At 41.3% G+C, this 23,880-nt stretch overlaps 1 protein-coding gene across 2 annotated transcripts in view; it reads right to left on the bottom strand.

Moving 5' to 3' along the window:
• Window positions 1-23,880, bottom strand: part of prkci (protein kinase C, iota) — a 107,854-nt gene that overhangs the window by 78,312 nt on the left and 5,662 nt on the right. Inside the window, exons 2-3 of one of the 2 annotated variants that reach the window (XM_078204701.1) lie at window positions 12,461-12,582; window positions 7,108-7,690 (exon numbers count right to left, since the gene is read on the bottom strand). Coding sequence is in view for 1 of the 2 variants with exons in the window: in XM_078204700.1 (XP_078060826.1) it covers window positions 12,461-12,582 (122 nt within the window). In the remaining variant the exon portion in view is untranslated. The remainder of the gene's footprint in view (window positions 1-7,107; window positions 7,691-12,460; window positions 12,583-23,880) is intronic. The other variant, XM_078204700.1, reaches the window with a different exon arrangement.

Genomic DNA, 23,880 nt, shown 5'->3' with positions numbered 1-23,880 from the left:
CTCCTTGGTCCAACTAGACCACTCGTTTGTATCCCTCCATTCCCAGGCTGCTCATGTGACTATCCAGGTAAGTCTTAAACGATGTCAGCGTGCCTGCCTCCACCACCCTACTTGGCAGCGCATTCCAGGCCCCCACCACCCTCTGTGTAAAAAACGTCCCTCTGATATCTGAGTTATACTTCGCCCCTATCACCTTGAGCCCGTGACCCCTCGTGATCGTCACCTCCGACCTGGGAAAAAGCTTCCCACTGTTCACCCTATCTATACCCTTCATAATCTTGTACACCTCTATTAGATCTCCCCTCATTCTCCGTCTTTCCAAGGAGAACAACCCCAGTCTACCCAATCTCTCCTCATAGCTAAGACCCTCCATACCAGGCAACATCCTGGTAAACCTTCTCTGCACTCTCTCTAATGCCTCCACGTCCTTCTGGTAGTGCGGCGACCAGAACTGGACGCAGTACTCCAAATGTGGCGTTCTATACAGCTGCATCATCAGACTCCAGCTTTTATACTCTATACCCCGTCCTATAAAGGCAAGCATACCATATGCCTTCTTCACCACCTTCTCCACCTGTGTTGCCACCTTCATGGATTTGTGGACTTGCACACCTAGGTCCCTCTGTGTTTCTATACTCCTGATGACTCTGCCATTTATTGTATAACTCCTCCCTACATTATTTCTTCCAAAATGCATCACTTCGCATTTATCCGGATTAAACTCCATCTGCCACCTCTCCGCCCAATTTTCCAGCCTATCTATATCCTGCTGTATTGCCCGACAATGCTCTTCACTATCCGCAAGTCCAGCCATCTTCGTGTCATCCGCAAACTTGCTGATTACACCAGTTACACCTTCTTCCAAATCATTTATATATATCACAAATAGCAGAGGCCCCAGTACAGAGCCCTGCGGAACACCACTGGTCACAGACCTCCAGCCGGAAAAAGACCCTATAGATTGTAAATGGCTGAGGCACCAGCACTGATCCTTGCTGCACTCCAAAACCGGGGACCTTTCGCACCTGAGGCGAACATGATAACCACTAGAATAGAAACTCCAGTCCATATTTGCATGGAGAAAGGATTGGTTAGCTAACAGGAAGCAGAACAGGAATAAATGAGTCATTTTTGGGTTGGCAAGCTGCAACTAGTAGAGTGCCACAGGAATCAGTACTGGGGCCTGAACTATTTACATGCTATATCAATGTCTTGTATGAATGTACCAAATGTATGGTAGTTACGTTTGTCAATGACATCAAAATAGGTAAGAAAGCAAGTTGCCAAGAGAAGTGAAGAGCCTGCAAAGGGATACAGATAGGTTTAACGTGGGCAGAAATTTGGCAGATGGGAGCATTATGCGTGAGAATGTGAACATGTCCACTTTTGCAGGAAAAATAGGAAAGCAGTACACTGTTTAAATGAGGAGAGGCTGCAGAATTTAGTGATATAAAGGGAACTGGGTGTCCTAGTATATGGATCACAAAAAGCTAGAATGCTGATATAGCCAGTGATCAGGAAGGTAAATGGAATGTTGGTATTTAATGCAACCAGAACAGAAACATAGAATATAGGAGCAGGAGGCCATTCGAGTCTGCTTCGCCATTCATCATGATCAACAAAATCCCGCCTGATCCCACCTTCCTCCAATATCCATTGATCCCCTTCACCCCAATCTAACTGCTTCTTGAAAACATACAATCTTTTGGCCTCAACTACTTACTGTGGTAGCAAATTCCACAGGCTAGCCACTTTCTGAGTGAAGAAATTTCTCCTCCTCTCTGTCCTAACCTGTCTCTCTGCATCCTTAGACTGTGATCCCTGGTTCTGGACACAAGCACCACCGGGAACTAACTTCTTGTATCCAACCTGTCTAGTCTTGTTAGAATTTTGTAGGTTTCATAGAATCATACAGTGCAGAAGAGGCCCTTTGGCCCATCGAGTCTTCACTGACACACGAGAAACATCTGAACTCCCAACTAATCCCATCTACCAGCACTTGGCCCATAATCTTGAATGTTATGATGTACCAAGTGCTCATCCAGGTACTTTTTAAAGAACGTGAGGTCACCTGCCTCTACCACCCACCCAGGCAGCGTACTTTAGACCGTCATCAGCCTCTGGGTAAAAACATTTTTCCTCACATCCCCCCAAACCTCCTGCCCCTCACCTTGAACCTATGTCTCCTCGTGACTGACCCTTCAACTAAAGGGAACAGTTGCTGTTTATCCACTCTGCCCATGTCCCTCATAATCTTATACACCTCGATCAGGTCGCCCTTCAGTTTTCTCTGCTCCCACGAAAACAACTCAAGCCTACCCAACCTCTCTTCATAACTTAAAATGTCCTATCCCAGACAGCATCCTGGTAAATCTCCTCTGCACCCCCTGCAGCGCAATCACAGCGTCCTATAAATGTGGCAACCAGAACTGCACACAATACCCTAGCTGTGGCCTCACCGAAGATCTATACAACTCCAACATGATTTGCCTGCTTTTGTAATCTATGCCTCAATTGATGAACACAGTAAGAAGTCTCACAACACCAGGTTAAAGTCCAACAGGTTTATTTGGTAGCAAATACCATAAGCTTTCGGAGCGCTGCTCCTTCGTCAGATGGAGTGGAAATGTGCTCTCAAACAGTGCACAGAGACACAAAATCAAGTTACAGAATACTGATTAGAATGCGAATCCCTACAACCAGCCAGGTCTTATTGATGAAGGCAAGTGTCCTTTTTCACCATCCTACTAACATACTCTTCTGCCTTCAGAGATCTGTGGACAAACATGCCAAGGTTCCTTTGTTCCAAAGAACTTCCTAGTATCCTACCATTCCTTGTCAAATTACTCCTTCCCAAGTGCGTCACCTCACACTTTTCAGGGTTAAATTCCATCTGCCACTTATCTGCCCATTTGACCATTCCGGCTATATCTTTTTGTGGCCCAAGACACCCAGTCTCACTGTTAACCACCTGGCCAATCTTTGTGCCATCTGCGAATTTACTAATCCAACTGCCACAAAATCATCTACTTCATTTATGTAAATGATGAAAAATAGGGGGCCCAACACATATTCCTGTGGTACGTCAATGGACACTGGCTTCCTGTTACTAAAGCAGCCTTCTGTTATCACCCTCCGTCTCCTACAACTGAGCCCATTTTGAATCCTCTTGATCAAATTACCCTGTATCCCATATGCATTTACCTTCTTTACAAGTGTCCCACGTGGGGGACATAGTAAGAAGTCTCACAACACCAGGTTAAAGTCCAACAGGTTTATTTGGTAGCAAATACCATAAGCTTTCGGAGCGCTGCTCCTTCGTCAGATGGAGTGGAAATGTGCTCTCAAACAGTGCACAGAGACACAAAATCAAGTTACAGAATACTGATTAGAATGCGAATCCCTACAACCAGCCAGGTCTTAAAGATACAGACAATCAATTGATGAAGGCAAGTGTCCTTGAAAGGTTTTACTGAAATCCATATAAACTACATCGACTGTACTACCCTCATCTACACACCTGGCCACTTCCTCAAAAAACTCAACCAAGTTTGTTAGGAATGACCTCCCTTTGACAAAGCCATGCTGACCATCCCTGATCAAGCTTTGCCTCTCCAAATAGAGATAGCTGCTCTCCTTCAGGAGTTTCTCCAATAGTTTCCCTTCCACTAACGTGAGATTCACGGGTCTGTAGTTCCCTGGTTTATCTCTACAACACTTCTTAAATAGTTTCCAGGAGATTCCCCCCTCATTCTTCTGAACTTCAGTGAATAAAATCCCAACTGACTCAATCTGTCCTCATATGTCAGTTCCGCCATCCCAGGAACCAGAATGTAAAAGTAGGGAGTTTTTGCTGCAGTTGTACAGGGTCTTGGCGAGACAACATTGAGGTCTGTGTACAATTTTTATCTCCTTATTTGAAAACAGACATAACTGCTTTTGCAACAGATCAAATGAGGGCTTACTTTGTGAGTTGGGCCTATACCCATTGAAGCTCAGAAAAATAATGAGGGGTGATCTTATTGAAGCATACAAGATCCTGATGGGACGTTTTTAATATTCTATCACAAGATATGGGTGTCATTGGCTAGGCCAGCATTTACTGCCAGTTCTGAATATCCCTTGAGAAGGCAGTGGTGAATTACCTTCTTGAACTGCTGCAGTCCATGTGGTGTAGGTAGGTACACCAACAGTGATATCATGGAGGGAGTTCCAGGATTTTGACCCGGCAACAGTGAAGGAACGGTAATAAAGTTTCAAGTTAGGATATTGTGTGGCTTGGAGGGAAACTTGCAGGTGGTGGTGTTTGTAATGTCATAACGATGTAAGGGGTTGCGGATTCTAACAAAAAAAAAGAATGTGGTTTGTATATGTAGATTCAAAGTAACACAACAGGCTTTATTAAAAGAGATGTTCTCTGCACTGCACAGAATACAAACTGAAAGAAAAACAGCCACTGCAAACACCAAAATGACATCAAGTCATGTGATCAGCTCTTAAAGCATTCATGCAATCTTTTAAAATATACAACATCTCTCCCCCTTTACTTGTGTAGTCATGACAACAAACATGACAATGTTATTGATAGGATCAATCATCCTCTAGACTCAGTACTATGCATTTATAATCATTTTACAGTCAATAAGAAAGTTGATCAGGAGGACGTCTATTCCTTGTTAGTAAGGAATAAGTCTATTCCTTATTCCAGTATGACACCCTGGAATTTGCTGTCCTTGAGCCTAATTCATAATTTTGAATTTCAGTAGACATTTCTTCTCTCTGAACTACTTCTGTACCATTCTCATTCGGTATCATGGTTTTGTAGCATACATACAATCATCTGGCAACTCAGATCAACTAAGTCTACCCATCATCAACAACACTAGGGACTAAAGAAGTTGGTACTTCTGGAAGTGATTCGGAGAAATCATTTCGCGATGACAATAATTGGTCAGCATGGCGTCGCCAAACGAGTTTACCTTCGGTTTGAACCATGTACGAAATTGGACCTGATTTTGCCATTTTTTTATGGCAGTTACCCATTTCTCACTCGTGGTATAATTACATGCCAACACTCGATCTCCTTGTCTGCATGGGAATCTTGATAGCTTCATGGTTAATAGTTGAAAGTAGATTTTTTTTTTAAAAAGTTCATTTCTGTCTTCTCAGAGATGTGCATCATGATCCTTGGTCAGCTACACCACATTCTGGACATTTTCTTGCTTCCTCCCAACAACCTTAGCACAATGGATACCAGCTACATGTCCAATCAGGGCAACCCAGAAGAAACATGGGAGAGGGAGTGTTTCATTTTGCCATGCACCATTGCCCAATTTGTCTTCCACCATTTCAAAGACCTGCCCATTTGTTCTGTCCTCCCTGTTTGTTCTTTTCCTTGCCGTTGACTTTACTTAAAACCTGTTATGTCACTAATTCTTTCTAGCTGTGAGAAATGATCACAAATCTGAAATATCAACTGTTTCCCTCTCCCCAGTTGTTGCCGAACTGGTTTCTGTTTTTATTTCAATTTCTACCATCCATAGTATTTTGCTTTTGTGTAATGTTGATTTTACATCAATAGCCGTGCTATCCTACCATAAAATGAAAATTAAAAATAAACAAACACACTTTTATCGAGGTTTAAGTATACACAGCTTTGATACAAGGAATGTATATAAATTAAACTGTGGTACAACATAGTTAAACTTTGAAATTATTTTGCCACAGTACCACACCATAATATACAACTTCTTGGTGTGATAAGTAAAAATAGTTCTGGGAAAAGTAAAATCTTATAGTTGTATTCTAAATGGGCTCTCTACAGCCCCAGTGGAACATGTGGAAATAAAGCTAAAATTAATTGCTTTAACACCCCTGCTATAGCTGGCACATTTAAATCCAGATCTCCCTTTCTCTTAAAATAGATGGTTCTCCACATTTTTCTAGGACAGTCACAAGGATGGCGTCCCTTTACAATATCCTTTGAGACATCAGCCTATCACGGCTCCCTTACTGAAATCCATAAAACCAGTTATACTTTGTTCCTTTTGTCCGGAGAGGTAAACTTTAATGGCATTTACCATAACAAAGGATACATTTGTTTGATGAAATTATGAAAGGGTGCTCCTGATACAAACTTTACCAGTCATTGGGTTATAAGGAAGTAGAAGTTGAATTGTGATTTATTCACAGAACTAGGCAGCAGGCTGGGATGTAAACACAATCCCAAAAAGGGTGAGAGGGTCAGAAAAAGGATGCACAGATTGGGAACTGAAATATTCAAATTCTGTGCTATCAATTGACCATTTATATTCAGTAGTATAATGACTGGATGGAACTGCAACATTCCAAATGATTTAAAAGATGATTTAAAACCTTATTCTGCTGACATCTCTGATCTATTTATGTAAGTTACCATCATAATTTAACAGCATGTGTTTCTATTTCTCTAATAAGTATGTTAGATGGTACTTTATCAAATGCCGTGAAAATTTAGTTAGCAAGTTTAGGCACTTCTTTCTGCCTTTGAGCAGCAAATTTATTCGGATAACACGGGAAAAGGTGAAACTCAGAAATTAAAGACATCATGAGCTGCAAAGTAATAATATCTAGTTACTTAAAGTATGTATTTCACCAGAAAGGTTACATTGTGCTGTATACAATTAAACATTTATAGCACATTTGATATTGAATATTGCTTCTGGCTAAAAAAGATTACTTCAATGGAAAGTTCTCTTGCCAGTTTGTCCTAGCGTCGTGAAATAAAATTACATCGATTGTCGTCCTGCAGTCCAATCAGCGTCCTGCAGTTCTGCTTGGAATATGCAGGTGTGTAGAAGCTGAGCAAGACTGGACAGGCCTAGCCATAGTATTGTTCACAAGGCTGAAGAGGCTGCAGACACATTCATAGGCTTGCACATTAAATATTGACCATCTGGACAGGATACCAGTGAGTTGTTCACACCACTTCAGATAGTGCTCCAGTTTGAGTCAGCAGTTTGAGAAGAGCTGGGGGTAACCCGGGAGGAAATAAAAACGTTCTGATTATTTCATTGCATGGGATATGCGTGGTAGAAACGTGAAATATATTAGAAGTCAACAATTTACCATAAATGAGTCAGGTTTGCCTAATTCATTCAATTCTTCCCCCATAAACCACAATGGGTGTTGTCCATTTCAGAATGCGGTGCAGTTTCCTTTAGAACCTCCTCCACTTCCTCAAGAAACTGACTTGTTCCCACACATAGTAAGATCCATCAGACATTTTCAGTTTTGTTCCAAATCATTCACAAGCTTGAAATGGAATGCAATTTGCATTGTCACATTTCCTTTGGAAACACCAGACTGCCTCATCACAATAGCATCAGTACAGGAATGAGATTCAGGCCGCAGGGTTGATGCACACTGCCATCCCATGGTTTGAGAGAGACAAAAACTTCATTTGTTGCACATCTTTGCTAAAATTCTACAGACATTTTCAAATATTAGTTAATAAAAAGAAACAACAGCTAAGTAAATGCGAAGGTGCAATATTGTCTAAATATTTCTCAACAGAAAATGTTGGACAATCATAACACCAGAACCCTGAAACTAGTTAAGTTCAATCACATTTATCAACAACGTCCAGCACATAGTCATCTTGTTCATTGTGATTTTCTCAGCTTTCTTCTGCAAACTGGCCTTTGTAAATCTGAAAATTTAAATAGGGGACACAACTCAGTTGGAACTATAGAAACCCTACAGTACATAGAACATAGAAAAGAATTACAGCACAAACAGGCCCTTCGGCCCACAAGTTGCGCCGGTCATGTCCCTACCTACCTAGGCCTATATATAGGCTTACCTATAACCCTCAATCCTATTAAGTCCCATGTACTCATCCAGAAGTCTCTTAAAATACCCTATTGAGTTTGCCTCCACCACCATTGATGGCAGCCGATTCCACTCACCCACCACCCTCCGAGTGAAAAACGTACCCCTGACATCTCCTCTGGTACCTACTCCCCAGCACCTTAAACCTGTGTCCTCTCGTAACAGCCATTTCAGCCCTGGGAAAAAGCCTCCGAGAATCCACCCGATCTATACCTCTCAACACCTTGTACACCTCTATCAGGCCACCTCTCAGCCTTCATCTCTCCAAGGAGAAAAGACCGAGCTCCCTCAACCTATCCTCATAAGTCATGCCACCCAATCCAGGCAACATCCTTGTAAATCTTCTCTGCACCCTTTCAATCATTTCTACATCCTTCTTGTAATGAGGCGACCAGAACTGAGCACAGTACTCCAAGTGGGGTCTGACGAGGGTCTTATAAAGCTGCATCATTATCTCCTGACTCCTAAACTCAATCCCTCAATTGATGAAGGCCAGCACACCATACACCTTCTTAACCACCTCCTCTACCTGCGAGGCCGATTTAAGAGTCCTATGGACCCGGACCCCAAGGTCCTTCTGATCTTCTACACTGCTAAGAGTCTTACCCTTGATATTATACTCCTTCATCCCATTTGACCTGCCAAAAGTACCACTACACATTTATCCGGGTTGAAGTCCATCTGCCACTTCTCTGCCCAGTCTTGCATCCTATGTATGTCACGCTGCAGCTTCTGACATCCCCCCAAACTATCCACAACACCACCAACCTTCGTGTCATCAGCAAACTTACCAACCCATCCCTCCACTTCCTCATCCAGGTCATTTATGAAAATGACAAACAGCAAGGGTCCCAGAACAGATCCCTGGGGCACTCCATTGGTGACCGACCTCCATTCAGAAAAAGACCCATCTACAACCACTCTCTGTCTTCTGCAGGCAAGCCAGTTCTGGATCCACAAGGCAGCAGCCCCTTGGGTCCCATGCCCTCTCACTTTCTCGAGAAGTCTTGCATGGGAGACCTTATCGAACGCCTTGCTGATGTCCATGTAAACCACATCTACCGCTTTTCCTTCGCCAACGTGTTTAGTCACATTTTCAAAGTACTCCACCAGGCTCGGAAGGCACGATTTGCCCTTGACAAAGCCATGCTGACTACTTTTGAGCATACTAAACTTCTCGAAACGTTCATAAATCCTGTCCCTCAGGATCTTCTCCATCAACTTACCAACCACTGAGGTTAGACTCACCAGTTGGTAATTTCCTGGGCTATCCCTATTCCCTTTCTTGAATATAGGAACCACATCCGCAATCCTCCAATCCTCCGGAACCTCTCCCGTCTCCATCGACGACGCAAAGATCATCGCCAGAAGTACAGAAGGAAGCCATTCGGCCCATCGAGTCTGCACTGACTCTCTGAAAGAACACTACCATGACCCACTCCCCCTCACCCTCTCCCAGTAACCCCATGCATTGATCATGGCCAATCTGGCTAACCTGCAATCTTTGGAACGTGGGAGGAAACCGGAGCACCCGGACAAAACCTACACAAACACCAGGAGAACATGCAAATTCCACACAGTTAGCCAAGGCTGGAATCGAACCTGGGTCCCTGGTGCTTTGAGGCAGCAGTGCTAACCACTGTGTTACCATGTTGCCCAGATAAACAAAGTTTTATCAAACAAATCCATTCTCTCTCACCTATTCTTAATCTGGATATGTAACATATTTACAGCACAACCTCAAGTAGAAAGATAACACAAACAGATGCTCATACAGTGGAATCCAACCCATGTAGCACCAACTGAGCAGCTTGAAAGTCATTATCTGTGACTTACTTAATTTTATGATAGTGGACCCAATGCCAGGGCAGACAATTGTCAGCGTACCATTTGCATAACTAAGCTATCGGGGCAGATGAGAATTAGGAATTGTTACACATCAGGTCTGAGACGTAAATGGTGCACTTTACTAAACAGGACAACTTGTAAGCTAATGTTCCTGTTGAACTAATGAAACAATTTATACTTTGGCTAAACTTGAAATGGTTTAATCTTTACGGTACCCAACACATGATCTTACGAAATGGCAGAGCAGGCTCAACGGGTCAAATAGCCTACTTCTGCTCCTATTTTGTATGTTTGTAAGCTGATAGCTTCTTTAGCAAAAATGTTCATTTACTCTGCTGCTACAACCCCCAAAACCACCATGAAAAAAATCATTTCATAAGTCTTGACACCTCTGGAAGAAGCAACAAATCCAGTGCTGCAAGCTGAACAGGCTGAATAGCATACTCTTAATTAAAATCTGATGGACTCAAGCCTCACCCCAAAACTGGAGGTGGATGTTCCTGGGCAATACTGAATGAGTAACTACACTGACAGAGATGTTCCCTTTCAGATGAGAAGTTGACTGTAAGCCTTGTCTGCCTCGCAGATAAGGGAAAAACATTGCATGGTACCATTTGAAGAACAATATGGGAATTACACTGGTGTTCTGCTCAATATTTACCCCTCAACCAATGGTCAAGCGAATTACCTAATCATGTATCTCGATGTTTGTGGGAGTTTACTATAGGCAATTTGACTGCTGCATATTTTTGAATTGCAACCATGCCTTCACTTCAAAACTATTTCAATGTTGTAATCACTCTGGGTGTCCTGAGGAGGTTGCGAAATATGCAATATAAATGCAAGTTATTTCTTTTTCCTTAAGTGCAGCATAAGATACCAGATTCAACTCAAGTCAGAGAAGGACTCGAGAGTTTTGAAGAAATGATTAACTAGAAACAATCTATCCAATTTCAGGGTTTCAAACAATGCTCAGATGAGTTATAGGAATTTCCCATTCAAAGCTATTGGGGGCGATTCTCCCAAAAAAATACTAAGTGTCGAATTTGTGTAAAAACTGGAGTAAATCATGCTGTTTTTTTCAGAGGGAGTTTCAAAATGAATCTCCCACACTCTGTGCACTGCAGAGTGCACTAGCGTAAACCAGTCCAAAAATCAGTGGGTGGGGCCTACTCCCACTGGAGAGGCCGATAACATAGCATTGAGTGGGCCACTACACATGCACCAATCATCAGAGCGGAGATCAGTGCATGCAAAGTGGCCCTGCACTGCCGGCTCCTGATCACTGGCCAAGCCCCGTGGCCTCGCATCGCTAGCCATGGGACCCACCGACGGCCCGAGCGCTGGCCCCCCGAACATGTCCGGGCCAGCCTCCCTTCACTACAGAGGGGTAGGGCCACCAGCTATACTAAAGTGGGGAGCTATACTAAACCCCACTGGAGTGAACCATCCCTGACAGGGGATGGGGAGAGTGGGGGAGGGAACACGGCGACAAGCGACGCTAGTGGGCCCAGAGATTTCAGTCCCAAGCCTGCTGATGGGATTTAAATGATACTAAAATTAGTATTTTAATATATTATGCAGCTCCGCGCCGATTTCTGACATGGAACTGATGGTACCAGAAATCCAGCACTCGGAGACTCGCAGAGGCCGTGGCGCCTCATGGGAAGCCCACGAAACGGCTCCCGCTCAGGTCTCCCGGCCTGCTGCACCACAAAAGCAGCACACCGGGGTAGGAGAATCGCCCCCATTATGCTTCATAATCACCAACAAACTCAATACTTCCATGAAGACAATGAAATCCTTTTATCACATTATAATCTTTTACATCATTTACAAATGTACAACGTTTCCTGTTCATTTTTATCCTGTGTTGGGTAACGTAAAGATTAAACCATTTCAAGTTTAGCCAAAGCATAAATTGTTTCATTAGTTCAACAGGAATATTAAGCTTACAAGTTGCCCTGTTTAGTAAAGTGCGCCGTTTACATCTGAAACCTGATGTGTAACATTTCCACAACGTTATATCTACATCCTCCCTTCATTCTAATATTTTTTTCACTTTTGTTTCAGCTTTTCTGCCCTCCTACTTCCTCGATAACAAAGTTATTGAGATTGTGAGCAAGCTTCCTTACGGTGGAGCAAATGAGACACTAATCTCCTCTAAAGTGCTTTTCTCCTCTTTCAGCTTGCTCGTTATTCACCAGCTATTTGTCCCAAACTAATAGAAATAATGTGCTTCTATGCCAAGATATTGCTGTGATCATCTACAGGACATGATCTGAGTGTCTTTTCCACCTATCTCTCCTACCATTCTAATCAGCACTCGCCCACAACAGCAAGGCTGAGATTAGGATCGAGAGGAGTGGGCATGTGTGATAATCACCAGATGAAGTCTGTGGCACAGAATTCTAAATCTGCTGTTAAAAGCCAACTCAGCTACAAACTGCAATGCGACGATAGATTTTTTCCCCCACTGTGATGTAACATTTGGTCCTATTGTTATCATGCTTTTGTTTTCTGCATAAGCAAAACATTTCACAATCTCAAATATAAAGGTTGACATGATAATCATCAAGCTTCTGATTCAGTGGCAAAAAATGGAAAATATGAAAAACTTGATTTGAAAAAGACAAGCTAGGGTCACACACCATTCACACATTTCTTCCTACTCTAGTCCCTCTTAAAGACTTCTTATGCCTGACATACAAAGTAAGCAAATAAACAATGAAAATTGTACCTTCTTCATCAATCCACTTCATCGTGAAGAGTTGTTCATTATCAAAGCAGCACATGTCACGAACCTCAGTGCAGAGATTTTCATATGTGATGGAGGGATCGAAGTGCGTGATCATTATGTCCCTGAGCAAAGAAATAAATAAAAGACCAGTGAGAAATAAATCAACGCCACCAAACAAATACTGCTTCACACAAATGCTATGAAATTGTAAAGTAAATTCTAACTAATTCCAAAACAGGGGCATCTTTCCTCCAAGATTCACACTAATGTTATTTTTGTTCATGATACTTCACAAGAAAAAAAAAACACAACTGCCAAGGAACTCATTTTTTTTAAAAATGAATGTGAAAACTCCATAAGAAACTGTGAAAGGCAGCAGTTGAAAGAAGACTCCATAGGAAAGAAATAACATTGTTCTATATTTTCTGTTTTTATTTCTAGCTTCTGCCTGTGATAAAAAGCAACAATAATTATCAAGATATGAGGTTTGGTGGGGATATTCTCCAGCTGATGCTTTTCAAAGAACACTCCACCATACTCCAAAGTATGCTTAGTTTAATTTCAAAATTCCCACAACACACAAAACAGCAACATGTTTAATATTACTCAAACCATAGGTGCATTACTAGATGAACTGTACTGGGCTCCTCTGTATGAAGTCTCACAACACCAGGTTAAAGTCCAACAGGTTTATTTGGTAGCATGAGCTTTCAGAGCACTGCTCCTTCATCAGATGAATGGAGAATTGGGTTCACAAACAGGACATATATCGACACAAACTCAATTACAAGATAATGGCTGGATGGTCGCATTTCAACCATTATCTTGTAATTGAGTTTGTGTCTATATATGCCCTGTTTGTGAACCCAATTCTCCACTCACCTGATGAAGGGGCAACGCTCTGAAAGCTCATGCTACCAAATAAACCTGTTGGAATTTAACCTGGTGTTGTGAGACTTCTTACTGTGCCTACCCCAGTCCAACCCCAGCATCTTCACATCCTGAGTTCCTCTAGTGTAGAATTTTATCCCTTCAGGTTTTATTTCTGGTTGGATATTTTAAATATATTAGATTTTTTAAAAGAAATTTTTCCTTTATGCCTTTTTCCCTCTCTTAATCCAATCATTCTTCCGTCTCTATTTCATGCACTCGACTTTACAATTCCATCTTAATCACATGTTGTTAATTTAACCAGTCAAATTGAAAGATTGCGAAAGGAATACACACAACACAAGCAAAATCTGCAGATGCCAGAAATCTGAAATAAAAATACAAAATGCTGAAAATACACAGGTCTTGTCATGTGAGTGTACCTTTAAGAAAGGTTTTTTAAAAATCATGCAGCTTACAGCTTCAGCGATGTCGTGGGGGGTGGAGTTAAGCTCTGGCAGTCAGGTGATAGGGCTTTCATTCATTTGTGGCAGTCAGGTGATGGGGGCTTTTCCTTTGGGCTTTCAGTTTCGTTTTGGGGAGGTTTTTTTTGAAGCAGTTTAGTAGCAAGAAGCAGTCTCTTTCTCTCCCTGTTGTTCCCTTTGTTTGGTCCTGAAACTAGGCTTACTGCCACTCTGCCATTAAAGAAGCTGTGTTTTGGGAAACAGATTCGACTACAACCTCTTCTGAGTTTCTTCATAAGGGATTTTCAGCATTCAACTCAGGAGGCTGGATTCCTGCAACAAGTGGGCATTAACCTATTGAATATTGTGTTTATTTGGAGGGTTTTGTGTATTGATGTTGGGCTTGGTTGGAACACATTAGCGATATTTCCTTAAGAATTAAACTTTATCGTGGTTGTTGTGTTTCTTTGTTTGTAATTGTTAAAGTTCTTGCTAATTGTCTTACTATACACGTCAACAATAGTCTTAATTAAACTTTGTTTTTGACAAAAGCTCCTCGTGGGTCAGTTGAATCACGCCTGAAGTGAAACCTCTAATGCTCATCCTAGCCAAATTCAACGTAAAATGTTACAGGTCAGGCGAGCTTCATGGAACACCTTGAAGTATCTAACCTGACTTGTACCAGTCTGACAGCATATGTGGAGACAGAAAGAGAGATGATGTTTGCATTCAATGTTGGAGACATGTTCCTCAGTCAGGGACATGGCGCTTCTAAATGTTGAAATGATTCAACCAACACTTTTGCTGTCAAAACTTTACAAGGAGGGGTCTCTTCAACAGTGGGTGAATCTTCTTAATCCTTTGCCAGCAAACCATCAACATCCTCTGGTGCAACATCTAACTTTAGTTTTTTGCACATTTCAGCAATATTTCTGGTCATCTCTTTAACAATGTCTGTAAAGCCTTGGAATTCATATACAAACTTAGGGCACAATTTTCTCCAAACACCATTTAGTTGTGTGACCTCATTCCATGCCTCACCCAGGTTCTTAACTGCGTGATAAATGTTGAGGCCCTTCCTGAATTTTTTAGAGTCCACCTTCCTTCTCAGTATCCCCGAAGGCCTGACAGGATGTGATTACCCGCTGGTTCATCAGTTGCAACAGTGAGATAGTGTTGGATAAACAGAAACACCACTTTGATGGGAGGACAAATGTCATCAAGGATGGTTGGATGACCAGGAGCACTGTCAAAAGAAGAGGCTGATGGAGACATGGACCTGGAGCAGCCAGTGGAGAAACCACGGAAACATGACAATGGAATGGTGGATCTGAAGAGGGTGAATGACTATGCGGAGGAGAAAGAGATCCATGGCTGATTATCTCTTTTTCTACAGTCCTTCCTTATCACTGGTATATACTTTTGCTGAGCACTGTGAAAGATCGCTTTGAAAGTCCTCCACTGTTCCTCAATTGTCCCAGTCTACTTAGCTGACGTCTCCTTCATCCCTTTGTAGTCTCCTTTGTTTAAGTACAAGACACTGGTATTGGATTTTACCTTCCCACACTCCATCTGTATTTTAAATTCAACCATACTGTGATCGCTTCTTCTGAGAGGATCCCTATCGGCAAGATCATTAATTATTCCTGCCTCATAACACAGGACCAGGTCGAGGATAGCTTGCTCCCTCAGAGGTTCCATTATATACTGTTCAAGGAAGCTATCACGGATTCATTCTATGAACTCCTCCTCAAGGCTGCCTTGACCGACCTGGTTTGACCAATTGATATGTAGATTAAAATCCCCCATGATAATTGCTGTACCATTTTTACATGCATCAGTTATTTCTTTGTTTATTTCTCGCCCCACCATGATTTCATTATTTGGTGGCCTATAGACTATGCCTATCAGTGACTTTTTCTCCTTACTATTTCTAATTTCCACCCAAATGGATTCAACCTTTTTTTCCATGGAACCTATATCATCTCTCACTACCGCCCTGATGTCATCCTTAAATATCAGAACTACACCACCTCCATTACCTTCCTGTCGGTCCCTCCAAACAGTCTGATACTCCTGGATATTTAACTCCCAGTCGTGACCATCCTACAACCATGTCTCTGTAATGGCCACCAAATCATACTCGTTCGCAATGATTTGTGCCGTCAACTCATTTACCTTCACCTTCAGAGCCATGATTTCGACGGACTTCAATTGACCTTTTTGAGGAAGTGTCAACCGGAGGCTGCTAAAGCCTGGCCATGACAGCAATGAGTCAAGTGATCTTGGATTCAGCCTTAATGAGTAATTGTCTTAACAGGGGGGGGCAGTTGGGCCTGGGGAAGACGCTATGTTGAAGAGTCGATGCAGACTCAATAGTCCGAATGGTCTCCTTCTGCACTGTACGGATTCTATGATCATTGTTGCACTGCATTTGTCATTCAATTTTAATGGGGTATCTGATTATTGGCATTATAATTGATAAGTCTAAATGACAATTACAGATTTTCAGGGTGTAAGGCAAAATCATCATTTCAAAATTAATTGCTAACACTATTGTGGTGTTTTTTACATTCCAAGTAGTTGTGTAAGTAATGCATTAGTTTCACTGACTGATGGAAAAGCGTGCTTTATATGCGAGTATAAATGCCAAAAATGAAATGGGGCAGCACGGTGGCACAGTGGTTAGCATTGCTGCTTCACAGCTCCAGGGTCCCTGGTTCGATTCCCGGCTCAGGTCACTGTCTGTGTGGAGTTTGCACATTCTCCTCGTGTCTGCGTGGGTTTCCTCCGGGTGCTCCGGTTTCCTCCCACAGTCCAAAGATGTGCGGGTTAGGTTGATTGGCCAGGTTTAAAATTGCCCCTTAGAATCCTAAAAAAAAATGTGTAGGTTAGAGGGATTAGTGGGTAAATATGTGGGGGTAGGGCCTGGGTGGGATTGTGGTCGGTGCAGACTCGATGGGCCGAATGGCCTCCTTCTGCACTGTAGGGTTTCTATGATCTTCTATGATCTTCTATGAAACGTCGTATGTTTTAAACTGGAATCGATATCTGAGAGTTCTCAAAAAGTCAACATGAAAATTTGGATCATGACAAAATGATGATTCTCCCAAAAATACAGCAGGTGCATTTTACTCATACAATGAGAATTAACATGAACCCTGTTCACAAATTTTATGGAGTCAAAAGCATTATTCACCCGAAACTAACAGCTCCCAATCCACACCTAAGTGATCAGTCAGCATTGATTCACCACAGTACAGATCAGAGTGATTCATGCTCCTGACTTTGGAATGTTGCAAACGTTCTGCAATTAAAGACCTCTGAGTCTGCAGGAAATAAGGTAAAAGTGTGAGAATACAGTCACCTCTGAGAACTGGGTTTGAATGCAACTCTGCCTGGCACAATGCTTGCCAAGTCTTTCTTTGTAAAACTTAGTTTACGAGATCAGAACTTGTCACTTTCCAAGTGTGGGTCACAACACCGAACGCAAGCTCACAGATTACTGACATAAGAAATGAATGTATCACATTTTTGCATTTGGGAGTGCCCATGGAAAAATTCAAGCAACATTGTTCTTAGGCAAGGTGTACGGGGTGCTGCTCATACAACAGGTAACAATGGGGGGGCTACAATAGGAAACTATTCCATTCTCCAGTTATATCACCTCTTATTCTACAACTTCAATTTGTTGCGACTCTGCAGTTAACAAACATGCAATCTAAGTAACAAATGTACTCTCCATAATATTGTGCAAACTGGATATCACACCATGACACATGATCCACATCCCTGGAGCAGACTTTAATACTGTAGCCAGCAACCCTGGCTTTCAGTATACCAGAGGGAAGGATGTGTCACACAGGCACCTCTGCAGGAAACATCACCCAGTGTCAACAGCAAATATAAGCTGCTAACGAGATGGAATTAATTTTTCAGACTATTCCATTATAATTTCTTTACTCTTATACTTTATGCCCTAAAAAATGTCTTTGCCTTTTGACTGCCTACACTTTCACAGAATTATGTATTTAAATCTCTCATTAATGCAAACATCCACTCCCTCCAGCACCAACGCTCAGAAGCAGCAGTGTGCACTATCTATAAGATGCACTGCAGAAATTCTACAAGATTCTTAGACAGCACCTTCCAAACCCACAACTATTTAGAAGGACAAGGGCAAGAGGTACATGGGAACACCCCTGCCTGCAAGCTCCCCTCCAAGCCATTCACCGGTCTGACTTGGAAGTATTTCGTCGTTCCTTCGCAGTCGCTGGGTCAAAATCCTGGAATTCCCTCCCTAACGGCATTGTGGGACCCACAGCGCACGGACTGCAGCGATTCAAGAAGGCAACTCACCACCACCACCTTCTCAAGGGCAACTAGGGATGGGCAATAAATGCTGGCCAGCATGTCCCACAAATGACTGAAAAATATGCTGGAAATAGGAGAAAGTCACACGAGATGCTGGAATTGCTCAGCATTTGATAGAGTGTCAAGACAATAGTTGATTGAAATCAGAAAATGTGCAAAAATGATCAATGATCATCTGAAATAACTAAAGAGTAAGCAGTTACAACTTCAAAAGAATATGATCAGCCTGATTACAACACTAAACTACACGGTGGACAAGCTAATAGCAAGCATTTTACTCATGTGAGCATAAAACTGCTAAAATATTCCATTCCATTTTTCAGGTTGAATATAACTCAACTCATTTAAAATGGGCTCACTCTCTCTTAGAAAATCACACCGAAACCGGTCTCACTTTTCCAACACACCACCTCTTCACTTGGATTTTCTTTCAGGTACAGCCTGTAATTCAACTAAAAGAGAGGAATTTGCAATGCAAAACTGTCAGAAACACAAGATCAACCAGGGTGTGTGTAGAGTGTCATGCCTGCCAATCTTTTTGGCAAATCAAATAAACCGAGGGACAAAGTAAAAGGGGTAGCTGCCTAAAAATTACCAACAGCCTCAATGTGGTGTAGTCACATTAGGTTTTTACTATTTATAATACTTTAGCCTATCTCAACTGGGATTTCTTTTAAGTGATAAATCCATCTAGTATAATTAACAGAAGAGGAACACACAGAATTCGGCTATTGCGCTATTTAGCAACAAAGGAGCTTTGCAGGTTAAACAAGCTATAGAAGTAGCAAAAACAATAACTGGATGACAAAATAATAACTGTCATGAATATAAAATGAATCTTTTCCAGCCAATATTAAATTTTTTAAAAACAATTTTAACAAATAATCATTAGAACCATAGAACAATAGAAAATTACAGCTCAGAAACAGGCCTTTTGGCCCTTCTTGTCTGTGCCGAACCATTTTATGCCGAGTCCCACTGACCTGCACTTGGACCATATCCCTCCACACCCCTCTCATCCATGAACCCGTCCAAGTTTTTCTTAAATGTTAAAAGTGACCCCACATTTACCACTTGTCGAGCAAAATAACAGAAACATGCAAGTCAAAGGTAAATAATTTATATATCATTAAAAAAATCAGCTATGCCAAATGGAAATGAGAAGTTCAGGAGTTTAACAGCATTCCCAAAATTTTCAATATAGACTAGATTTTCTAGGCCTGCCTTTTCGCAGCGATTTTACTGAGCTGTCTTCACAATGTGTCCACGAGAGCGAAATGTAACACAAAACATACAAAAACGAAAAGAGTGAGCACATATTTCATGAAGCAGTAAAGGAAAAATCTTGCTTATCTGGCTGAGACAAGTACAACTCAACCACTAAATGCCATGTCAACAATGAGTGCCATGTGTCAAAAATCGCAAGAATAATGATAACCATTTACACCCCTGGGAGGATATCGGTGCTGTTTCAGGAATCCTAAATTTGCCACTTCTTTCAAAATGGTCAAACTTATTCTGTTTTTAAATGTTTTATTCTGCCTTCGTTCTCATCATTCTCAGGTTCCATGCATTTGGGTAATTTCCCATATTCCTAAAATTCAATTTACATTTACGATGCATCTTCTTTAGATTGAATTTTTGATAATAGAGAAAGTTTGTGAAGAGGATGCAATGAATGTTGTGCAGATGGACTCAAAAAAACTCAGTTTACAAAGTTTTAAAGTTTATTTATTAGTTTCACAAGTAGGCTTACATTAACACTGCAATGAAGTTACTGTGAAAATCCCCTAGTCACCACACTTTGGCGCCTGAGGGAGAATTTAGCATGGCCAATGCACTTAACCAGCCCATCGTTCGGACTGTGGGAGGAATCCAGAGCACCCGGAGGAAACTCATGCAGACACAGGGAGAACGTGCGGACTCTACACAGTCAGTGACCAAAACCGGGAATCGAACCCAGGTCCCTGGCACTGTGCCACTTTGCTGCCCCACCTCAAAGGCTGGTTAACAATATTGTTTCTGTTATCGTGATTTGATCTCAGGATTTGTTAGCTTCATACTCTAAAAGAGATCTAGCTGAAGGCTAGATGTTTCAAAAAACATTTATTTGCATGCAAACTATTTACAAAGGTTAGCTAAGGCTACGACAGAGACACAGGACCATGACAGAGACAACTTTTGAGACGCTACTCAGCAATCTGCTCTCAGTGAGTGACATCACTAGCTTCTTTTGCACATGCTCAGTATGTTCTTTTTGGGTTAAGCCTTTATTCTACAAGTATCAACTTGGATTAAAAAAAGCTGCTTAAGGACAGAAAACACCGAGTCATATTAAATAGTTATTTTTCAGAGGATGGTAGACAGCAAAGTTCCTCAACAGTCACTTTTTTAAAATAAATGACTTGCATATAGGAACAAGGTGTAAAATTTCAAAATTTGATGATAACAAACTTGCAGAAGCAGTAACAGTGAGGATGATACTAATCGACAGCAACAGGACATAGGCTAGCAGAATGGGCTGATGAGTAGCAGATAGAATTTAATACATAGAAGTATGAGGTGATGCATTTTCACGGATGTAACAAAGGGAAGCAATATAGACTTCACTGAACCAAATGGATTGCCCCACGGAGAACCAGCGAAGACTCCATAAGCCAAATGGCCTCCTTCTTGGTAATAAATTTGATTCCATGAAACCACACAGGCTTTACAACAACACGACAGGCAAAAAGCAAGGTCCCAAACAGCAAATAAATGGATCAAATATTCCACTTTTCTAGTAGTTTTAATCAGTGGAGAAATGTTTGCCAGGGTACTGGAAGAACACCCTGCTCATTTTTGAACACTACCATGGAACCTTTTAACATCCATCTGAAATGGCAAATATCTCATCAAAAGGCTCTGACAATGCAGCATTTTCTCAGTATTCCACTGATGTCAGCCTAGATTATACAATCAAGTCCACAATAGGATTTCAAGACTTATAAACTGCTCAGGGGCTTTCTTCTCACCAATCCTAGACAACTCAGTAGCTTACTTAGTTGCAATGTACAAACTAAAGTTGTACCCATCTGTTCATCTTTTATAGTCGACCACAATTCATGAAGAAACTGGGAGCTATCGGTAATTTAGGCCAGAATTCATCCTTTAGTAAATACCAACAAAAAAATGAACTACGAATCAAGGGTGTATATATGGTATTTACAGGAACAGGAGGCTCCCAAATCTATTCTGCCACTCAAATGTGATCATGGCTGATCTGCGACATAATTCATTATTATCTCAATATCGTTGGTCAGCAAAGTCAAAGTGTTTGCTAATTTTACTCCGGAAAGGGTCTGGCTCTAATTTGTAGACTATGCCCCCGGTAATAGGCTCCCCACCCAGCAAAATCTGTCTTCCAGATTTCCTAACTGTTTTAATATTGTGAAAACCTCAATAAAATTTTACCTCATTCTTACAATTTCCAGGGAATACAATCCTAGTCTCCTTAACCTCTCCTTGTAGCCCAGGTGCCATTCTAGTAAATCCATGCTGCAATCTCTTCAAGGTTAATATATCACGCCTGAAGTATGGTGCCCAGAACTGCTTACAGTACTTGATCTAACCAGGGGCTTATATTCTATTCCTCTGGATACAAATGGTAGCATTCCATTAGCCTGTTTAATTACTTAACACAAGAACATGCGAAACAGTAGAAAAGGGTCCATCTTGTTTGCCTTCTACTATTCCGATAGCCATATAATAAAATAATGGAACTCTTTACCCGTCATGGCAATCAACGTCCATTAGCTTGTCTATAACAGGAGACGAACAAACAGGAATCAAGGAAAGCCCCATAGTGGTGGAAAACTTCAGCAATTTTCGCTCCAAAGTTAACTGTTCGTTCTGAGCATGCAACACTTGCTTTACATCTCAAATTACTCATCAAACAACACTCCAAAATATTTGAATTTGAATGAATCAACAATATTTGCTTCCCTTGTTTCAGTAAATTACTAGTCACTCACTAACGTATATCTGTTGATCCTGTTGAACTTATCCCCTTCAAATGTAACAATTGTGTCTATATCACGCCCTTAACATAATGAAACATCCTAAGGCACACCATAGGAACATTATAAAACAAAGTAGGACACTGAGCGACGTAAGGAGATATGTCAGATGACCAAAAAGCTTAATCACAGGGATAAAGTTTAAGGAATGTCTTAAAGGTGGAGAAGCAGAGAAATGTAGGGAAGAAATTCTAGAGCTTGAGACCTAGGCAACTAAAGGCTCCAACGGTGGAGTGATCATAATTGGGAATATTGGCCCTACCCTATAAGCATATGTGTTTGTCCCAATTGATACATCATAAATGTTATGGAGATATTGGCTGACAAGGGCAGCACATCCTCACAAATTATACTATGATAAAATTCAAATAATTATATAAACAGCATACTTTCATTCTCCTGAATAATATAGTTTTTGTCAACTTTGACGAGAATCTCAGCTTCAAAGCACAATGAATAAAATGACCCTAAGTTTGCACAAGGCTAACTTAAGTCTATCCATGTACAAACCACGCTATATTTTATTATAGTATTTGTTTTTGATTTTCTATAATCTGTTTACAATACAGGGGAAATCATGAGTCTCAGCTGTGGTGATATTTACCAACATCAGCCCTCACTTCTGAAAATAAAGGCTTGTTAACCAGCTATGTGAAGTGTCGGCCTACCTCTGCTGCCACATACATATTTCTCTTAAGAATGTTTACTCAAAGAGACATACAGGAGCTTTAACATTCCACTTACATTCCTAAAGCTCTGTCTGATCTTCAATATGTTTTTTTAAAAGGAAACAGGTGGAACTTTTATCAAATGACAATGAATCATAATCACCAGATGTAAATTTACAATTCAACTTCCTGAAATATTACTGTAAAATGGTATTGGTCAAGATCTGGGTAGAGGGAGACCAATTCCGCTTTAAAGGACTAGTTCACCATTAGATCAGATTTATCATTTTCATTCAGTATTGCCATCCCTAGTTGCCCTCGAGAAGGTGATTGTGAGCTGCTTTCTTGATTTTCTGACTGACTGGCTTGCTAGTCCATTTCAGAGGGCAGTTAACGGTCAACCACATCGCTGCAGGTCCAGATTCACCTATGGACCAAAGATAGTTAACAGATTTCCATCACTAAGGGACATAGAAAGGATGGTCCCTCTTGTGGGGGAGTCCAGACTAGAGGGCACTAATGTAAAATTAGAGGTCTCCCTTATAGGACAGAGAAGGAGAATATTTTTCTCCTAGAGGGTTGAGAGACTTTGGAACTATCTGCCTCAGAGGGCAGTGGAGATAGGGTTATCAAGATTTTTTAAGACAGAGGTAGGTAGATTCTTATTAGGCAAGAGAATCAATGCAGACAGGATTATTGAGCTTTTTAAGGCAGAGGTAGATAGATTTATTAGGCAAGGGAATCAAAGATGGTAGATGGGAATGTGGAATTCAAAACACAAATAGATTAGCCTTGATTCCATCGAATGGTGGAGCAGGCTCAAGGGGCTGAATGGCCTCCTTTCGCTCTTATTCTATATGTTTGTACAACAGGTAATAAACAAGATGGGTATGTTACGACAATCCAGGAACTGCCCAATAATTAAATAAATCAAGAATTAGAATATAACTGAGTATAAATTCCTCAGCTGGGATTCAAACTCATAT

The sequence above is a fragment of the Mustelus asterias genome, chromosome 3 (assembly GCF_964213995.1).
Source record: "Mustelus asterias chromosome 3, sMusAst1.hap1.1, whole genome shotgun sequence".
In the NCBI taxonomy this organism is placed as follows: domain Eukaryota; kingdom Metazoa; phylum Chordata; class Chondrichthyes; order Carcharhiniformes; family Triakidae; genus Mustelus; species Mustelus asterias.
Note: the sequence above shows the minus strand (reverse complement) of the source record. Positions and strands in the feature narration are given on the sequence as shown.